Source organism: Falco naumanni, chromosome Z (genome assembly GCF_017639655.2).
Source record: "Falco naumanni isolate bFalNau1 chromosome Z, bFalNau1.pat, whole genome shotgun sequence".
Classification (NCBI taxonomy): Eukaryota; Metazoa; Chordata; class Aves; order Falconiformes; family Falconidae; genus Falco; species Falco naumanni.
Window position 1 is genome coordinate 41984519 of NC_054080.1, and position 7663 is coordinate 41992181.

The following is a 7663-nucleotide window of genomic DNA, read 5'->3' on the forward strand; positions in this document are numbered from 1 at the left end:
CTGGGAGGTCCGAAGTTCAGCTGCTGCCATTCCTCACAAAGTAAACAGCCTGCTTTCTGCTCCAAAAACTAAGGGCAGCCCAAGCTGGATGGATTTTGCAGATGAAGTCAGAAGCTGGGAGGGGGCAGAGCTCATGCCCCAGCTGTCTGCAGAAGGCAGCTGCACTGGGACTGATAGCCAGCCATTCCTGCTCTCCTGTGCGGAGGAAGCTCAGGAGGCCACTGTCCCATCCCAAGGTTCGACCCTGCCCCACTGCAGTCCCCTCTCTCAGGCTCTCTAGGACTGGAACGTCCTGGTATGCAGGTCCCTTTCTCTCCAGGTGCACAAACGTGGACAGGTTTCCCTAGCTATCAGGTGGTGCAACAGTGCTTTTTTGTACAGCAACGTTGACTCCAACTTACCCACTCCAAACTAGCTGACTTCCACCACTAACAGTGTTACCATCAGTGACCAGGGCTGCAAAGTAATGCGTGAATGAGCCCAGAGTAGATTGCAATGTGTATTTACTGCACTCTGCCTAAATGGCATCTGGCATTTTTAATAACCTTATTAAACAAGAATTGAAAGAAATGGCTCTCAACTAGGTGGATGAAGGCAGGGGTTCTGAATGGAGTTTTCACAGATTTAAGAACACAAGCAAACACGATTTTTGCACCAGAAGAGACAAAACCGTAGTGAAGGAGAAACACAAGCAGCTTGTAAACCAGATGACAATGGAGAAAATTCTTACGAATGCTTCTCAACATATCAATCACGCTGACTCCCAGCCACACCACACCGCCATTCCACCTTCCACGCACTTTCAGACAGACATCAGTCCACACCGCATAGAATCCCAAGATCCCCGAGTTCTGGAAAATAGATTTAGTCCTAATTTCTGTGACAGATGGAGTTGATAGTTTTAGGATGAAAAAAGCGCCAGTTTTGACAGGCAGCAGATACAGATGCCCCTTGTGGTTGGAGACAATGTTGCTCTGGAATTAAGGTAGCACTGAAGCGAAAGGGAATGGCTAAATCCACCACTACTTACTTATTTCGCTATGCTCCTCTCGTTGTGCCTTAATATTTCTATTTTTGTGTCTAGTTCCTTATAAGCAAAGCAAAGCGGATGGAGAGTATAACAGGAAGGCAGGACGTCAGCAAGGCATTTTGTTTTCAATGAAGACAAACTTCATCCTCTAACAGATTTTAAACAACTTTTCACTAATTGGCAGTTCTTTATTAAAGTATCAAAGAACTATACTGAGACCTACTGTATTTTCGCCAACAGGCATCCTCGTAGGTCAGGGTCTTAAACCCGTGCACGAAAACCACTGGCGAGAAGCTGAGCTGAGTGAGTTTAAAATCGGTGGGGGATGCGGTAAGTGGAAAGCTGCAACACCGAAGGCATAGCAAAGCAGTACTTACACGGCCGGAGCGCACCACTAAGTTAGCTTTCTCTCCCTGAGTGTACTAATACTGGAACCAGGAGCTCTGTTCAGATTTCAGCAAGAAGCAAAGTCGGTCCCATTTTGAGCCTGATACTCCCTACCTTTCTCTTTCTTTCGGGAAGCGGCTCTGCCCTCACTTGAATCAGTGGGAAGTTTGGGTACACACATCACACGGGATAGAGACCTTTTTTTCCCCTTGCTGTAAAGGGCAGATCAGTTCAGGAGCAGCGTGCCCGCACAGGCAGCACGCAGACCCGCGCCGCTGCCCTTTCGCGGAGGCGCAGGGCGCTCCCCCGCCGCCCCCGAGCGCCGACCCCCGCCGCCGCCGCGCGCCTCCGGCCCGGCCGCCGCGCCGCCTTAACGGGAGGAGGGGCTCCTCGGGGGGCTGTCACTCTCCTTAAGCCTTTCCTTTCAAGCTTTGAATGTGAGCTGCCCTCCAGCCCCCCTCTCTCCTTCCCTCCCTCCAGCAGATCGTAAAGAGAGGAGGGAAAAAAAAAAGTTTCAACAACAGGCTGGGCCAATGGCAAGTGGCGAGGCAGTGAAAGGGGGCCGAGCGAAGGGAGAAAAAAGTGGAGAAAAGGAGAAAGAGAGCGAGAGAGCGCAGGCTGGGGGGATGTGTAAAAGAAGAAGCGTTGCTAATTTTTTTTGTTTGTTTGCTTTTCCATGCATGCATAATGAGGCCTAATCAGAGCACGTTGCTGCTGCTCGGAGGGCACTTTTGTATTTAAAGCCTTGCAAAGAAAAAAAGATCCACAGACGGATCCGCAGAGCAGCTTGCAGGGCTTGTTGACAACAGAAGCAGCATCAGTCGCTCAGAGAGAAAGAGATCCTGAAGGCTGCCTCTTCTCCTTTCCCTGTGCTATCTTCTTGCTAGCGGGGAGAGACATTTCTTCTCCCCGCCACCCGAAAGTGCAACCCGTACCGAGAGGGAGTGAGCGGAGCCGGGACTGTGAATGGGATCGGAGCGGCTGGCATGTGCAGAGATGCTGCGAGCGGAGAGTTAAAAGCTCCCGACGAAGCAGCAGCAGCAGCTGGGCACTGATTTTGTTTAAAAAAAAAAAAAACCGAGAGAGAGAGAAAGAAAAAAAAAAGAGAGAAACGGAACTGCATGAGGAGGAGGACAGCACCATGAGCTCTCCCGGCGCAGCCTGCAAGTCCCCGAGCGCACTCCGGAGCCGCTCTCCTCCGAGCCCCCGTTTGCACTGATTTCCCCCAACCTCTCCGGGCGCCTTCGCCGCCGCCTCGCCAAGCCGGCAGCAGCGGGTGGGGTGCACGGGAAGGCCCCGGGCGCCCGCTTCGTACGGCGGCCCCGCCGGTTCCAGCTCCCGGGGGCTGGAGGGCCCCAGCACCGGCGCGGATGGATTGATGCGAGGAGACCTCATGCACACGGCCGGCGGGAGTTTTGCAAACTTTTCCACGGGCGGCAGCTCCTTCTCCTCCTCGTCGTCGTCTACCAGCGCCTCTCCCTCGCTCGCCTGCGGCAGCAGCCGCCGCCGCCGCCTGCGATGGTGGCCCGCTCGCCCGCTCGGCACGGAGGCGGCGGCGGGGGCCGCTGGCCGCGTCCGGCCGCCTGGCTGTGGCTGGCGGCGGCGCTGGGCGCCGTGTGGCCGCCGCGGGGCTCGCTGGTGCAGGGCCGGCGGCTGATCTGCTGGCAGGCGGTGCTGCAGTGTCAGGGGGAGCCCGAGTGCAGCTACGCTTACAACCAGTACGCCGAGGCGTGCGCCCCGGTGCTCCTGCAGCAGGCGCCGGCGGGAGGCGGTGGGGACGGGCCGGCGGCCGCTGCAAGCTCCGCCGCCTCCTCCAGGCGGCGGTGCCCCAGCCACTGCATCGCGGCCCTCATCCAGCTCAACCACACCCGGCGCGGCCCGGCGCTGGAGGACTGCGACTGCGCGCAGGACGAGAACTGCCGCGCCACCAAGCGCGCCATCGAGCCCTGCCTGCCCCGCACCAGCAGCCCGGCGGCCGGCGGCCCCGGCGGTCCCGGCGGCGGCCCCGGCGGCGGCCCCGGCGGCGGCGTCATGGGCTGCACGGAGGCGCGGCGGCGCTGCGACTGGGACAGCCGCTGCAGCCTGGCGCTCAACCGCTACATGACCTACTGCGGGAAGCTGTTCAACGGGCTGCGCTGCACGCCGGAGTGCCGCGCCGTCATCGAGGACATGCTGGCCGTGCCCAAGGCCGTGCTGCTCAACGACTGCGTCTGCGACGGGCTGGAGCGGCCTATCTGCGAGTCGGTCAAGGAGAACATGGCCCGCCTCTGCTTCGGCGCGGACATGGGCGGCAACGGCGCCGGCAGCAGCGGCGGCTCGGACGGCGGCCTGGAGGAGTACTACGACGAGGACTACGAGGAGGAGCCGAGCCAGAAGGGGAGGGACGACGCGGAGGACAATGCGGGCTCCGAGCCCGGCTTCCCCGTGCCAGCGGATAGCGCTGGCCCGCCCGCCGCCGCGGCCTGGGCGCTGCTGGCCTCCCTCTTGCTGCCGCTGCTGCCGCGGCTCTAGCGTCCCTCCCGCCGGGCCGCGCCGCGCCGGGCCGCCGATGGCCATCCCGCGGGCCTGGAGGCGGCGGGAGGGAGCACCGGCCAGCGGGGCCCCTCGGTGCGGCGCGGTTTTAAACGCCCTGACCGTTAATCCCCCGGCCGTTGGCCCGGGCGCTCCTGCTCCGCCCCGCGTCTCCCCGCGGGCGGCGGCCCCCCCGCCGCCTCCGCTGCTGCCCGCGGCGCCCGTCCGCACCCTTCCCCCGACCCGGCCCGGCAGCCTTCCGCGGGCGAAGCCGCCGCGGCCTTGCGGGCTGGCCGGGGGGACGGCGGCCGAGCGAGGCGGAGCGGAGCGGGCGGCCGCGGCCTCTCGCCTTTAGGGTGCCGGTCTCTGTGCACTATGCAATTGCTGCCGCCCCGTGCGGGCCGCCGGCGGACGGGCTGACGGAGGTGCCAGCGAGGCCGCGGCGGGCTCCCGCTGCCGCCCGCCGGGGCTGCGGGGGTGATGGCGTGCTGATGGTGGCTTTCGTTAAGCGTTTTGACATGAAGGTGAGAAAGAGGTGCGCTACCCAAACGTGCTGCCAAAGCTGTTGCCATACTGGTTAGTCAGCAACTTGGTTATCGGCCGCCAAGGCTCGCTCTTTGCGGTGCGGCTGGGCCCCGAGCGGGGGTTACGCTGCATCTGCCATTAATTAAATTTAAGGAAATAGCAGACTGAACACTGTGGTTTACAGCACTCCCTCTTGCACACACATCTTCCTTATAACAAAAGCGTGCCAGCAGCCGTCTCTTCCTCTTTAACCTAGTGGCATAAAAAAAAAAAAAAAAAAGGTTTGTTGTTTTTTTTTTCAGAGTTGTTGGCTATACTGAACAATGCAACTTTTGTTGTAAAAGAGCTCTGCACTGCCATCTTTGAAAGACACTTTTAAACTCGAGAACATGTATGTACAAATATCCTGAAAAGTTATATTGCCTCTCGTCATATCAGGGTGCTGACCTCTGGTAAATCTTATATTAAAAATGTATTTAAAACTGGGATTTGTTACCAGTCGCTCTTCTCTGTATATAGAATTTTATAAATTGTATGCTTTTGGAATAATTTATTTAAAAAATAATAAAAAAGTTTTAAGGCCACATCCTATTTGACAGATAATTGCATTTGCTATTCTTGTCTGGAAAAGTACAGATTTCATTTTATGTTTAAGGGGATATCAGTAACAGTGATTCAATGAAGTATTCTCCAGAATATCGAATGTACAGTGTATTTTACAGATTGGAAGTTAACTTTCTTATTTGGAGAGACTTTATGAACATTGTAGAATTGTATAAATGCATTTTTGAGCAGCCTTAAACCTTGTAATTTTTATAGGAGGCATAAAAAAGGCCTGTGTTTTAAATATGTATGGCTTTTTGTATTTTCTGAACATGTAAATTAGTAAAGAGCTTTAAATAATGGATGTGGTGAAATTGTTTTGCAGGGACACTTGAACTCTCAGACCCGGGGGAGGGGGGGGGGGGGGGGGGGGGGAAGGGGGTGGTGGTGATGGTGGAGGTGGCAAACAACAGAATAACAAACCAAAAAGAATCAGCAAACAAAAATCTGTCTGCCTGTAATGCTTTACATAGATGTAAATTACTGCTATTCTTACTTTAATGAATAATTACATGCAAGAAGTAAATACAGCTTTGAAAGTACTACTTTAAAAGAGTGGTTGATTTTATAATGCGTTGGCATGGTAACTCGCCAGTGCCCGAAAAGAGTAAAGCAATTCAAGGACGCTGCTCCCATATGTATGTGGAATTACTAGTGCGCCGCGCTTTCTTCCAGAAGTGGAGGCATGTTGCTCTTACTGACAGTCTTAGAAATGCTCCTAGGCGTGCAAACAAGTAAATGGTGAGAAATACATTACACAGAGGCGGCAAGTGTTTGGAACAAGGCTTCGTGCGGGCAGTGGCGCACGCATCAAGGGGGCTGCAACAAAACACACGGAAGTTTGCCATTCAGCCTGCCTTCTCCCAAACCAAAGAATGCAAAAGTAAACACACTGGAGGGATCAGCAATTACTAGATCTTGTAATATTGTTCTTAAGAGTTACTTTGCATCGTGCTGAAACCTGGTTTGCTGCCAGAGCTACTGATCTACACTCAAACACCCTTAGATAAATAATTACACTCTTAAGCTGTGTCGAGTGTTGATACACTTGACCTTGTAAATAGAAATGTTTGCAGTAGGAATAAACTCTGGCATTGGAAAATCTTTTAAACATTAACACAAAAGAGAGAGCTCAGTCCTCTGGGGATTTGAGTTTGGACTGTGTCAAGCTAGGCACTCACACAAAAAAAAAGAAGGAAAAAGGGAAAGGGGGGGGAGTGGGGGAGTTTATTTATCTTCTATTCATGGTGTTTATTTAAAGCTTTTCATTTTAAATGCTGTAATTGGAAGGCGAGTCAGAAGTTTAAAAGCTACCACAAATAAACTTTGACTGAGGGGGTGACAGATTAGCAAGATAGTGTCTTTTTCATCTCACCAGATCTTGACAGAGCACAAATCCACATCTGTCTGTTGTATAAATCAACAAAATTGGAAATCCCTGCTTCTGAATTAGTTATTTCAACGACAGATTATTTTATTTTTTCTTTAGGGTTTGTATTTGATTAGGTTGCCCAGCAATGAATGCACACAGGCACACGCGTGCACACACAAACCAACCTCCAAATAGTTGTGATACCAAACAAGTGTATGAGTACGGTGCGCGGCTATGATCTGAAGTTCGTTTTTAAAGTCATCTGAACGGTTGAGTAAGCTTATTGTTAAAACAAAGCTGGAAACGTTGTTTCTTCAGGAAGAGGACAGAGTACTTGGGTGAGACTTTGTTGTAAACGGAGTCAGCTTTCTTTACAAAGTGCTGAGTTCACAATTGCATAGGGATGGTCTTAAGTATTTTCTCCCGTTCTTCAGGAGATGCTCAGAAACATATTTTCAGTTTGTCAACAGTTAGTGCCCACAAGGACTATTTAACTCGTTGTTGATGAAAAATTAAGTCCCAGCTAAGTCTTTATTTTTCTTCAGTTAGGAGTAAAAGACATTAGCACTAGAAAAGGACTGATAATTAACTGCTACAATAAACTCAAGACTTGATTTTACAGGCTCCTGTCAAAAGCATCTGCCTGGAATAAATCAACACTGAGCACACCACTAGGCAGGGGAGGGCTCCTCTGTATGCTTCCTTCTCTGCAAAAAGTGGATTGTTTTAATTTAAATAATTGTACAATAAACACAGCTGAAGTAATTCTGTCCTGTGAGCTCCTCCCCATAAGGAGATAACTCTGTGGGATTTGTTGTGTTGTCACAGTAAGCACAATTTCCAGGAAGAATGGCTGGCTGTATTCATATGTGTCCCAACCAGCAAAGCCTGTGCAAATGTTGACGTCCATCAAATTTGTATTTCTTTTGCTTGATTTTGAGACAAGTGCAAATTCTTGAAATGTCAAGGGTTGTAGCAAGGACAGCTTTAAGCACGGAAAAGACTTCATGTTGCCTGACAGAGTGAGATTTTCCACAGGAGAGGAAGTTCTCTCATTTGTCTGGGTATTTGGAAGTACTCCTTGTCGAGGTCCTGTCCAGTCAATCTCTTCTGGGGGGAGAAGGAGCTCTCCACCATTTCATGTAAAATAATCCCGTAGGTTCTGCTCCCTTTTTATTCCCAGTTACCAGGTTTGAATTCTTGGTGACAGTTTATTTGTCTTTGGAGGCACTTCA

The 7663-nt window shown here is 52.3% G+C and overlaps 1 protein-coding gene across 1 annotated transcript; it reads left to right on the forward strand.

The window, feature by feature from the left end:
- Positions 1-2935: 2935 nt before the first annotated feature.
- Positions 2936-5358, forward strand: GAS1 (growth arrest specific 1). Its single transcript, XM_040580408.1, has 2 exons — positions 2936-4452; positions 4756-5358. Exon 1 carries the CDS (start codon positions 2936-2938, stop codon positions 3926-3928), a length of 993 nt encoding a protein of 330 aa, XP_040436342.1. The 3' UTR covers positions 3929-4452; positions 4756-5358.
- The last annotated feature ends 2305 nt before the right edge of the window (positions 5359-7663 follow it).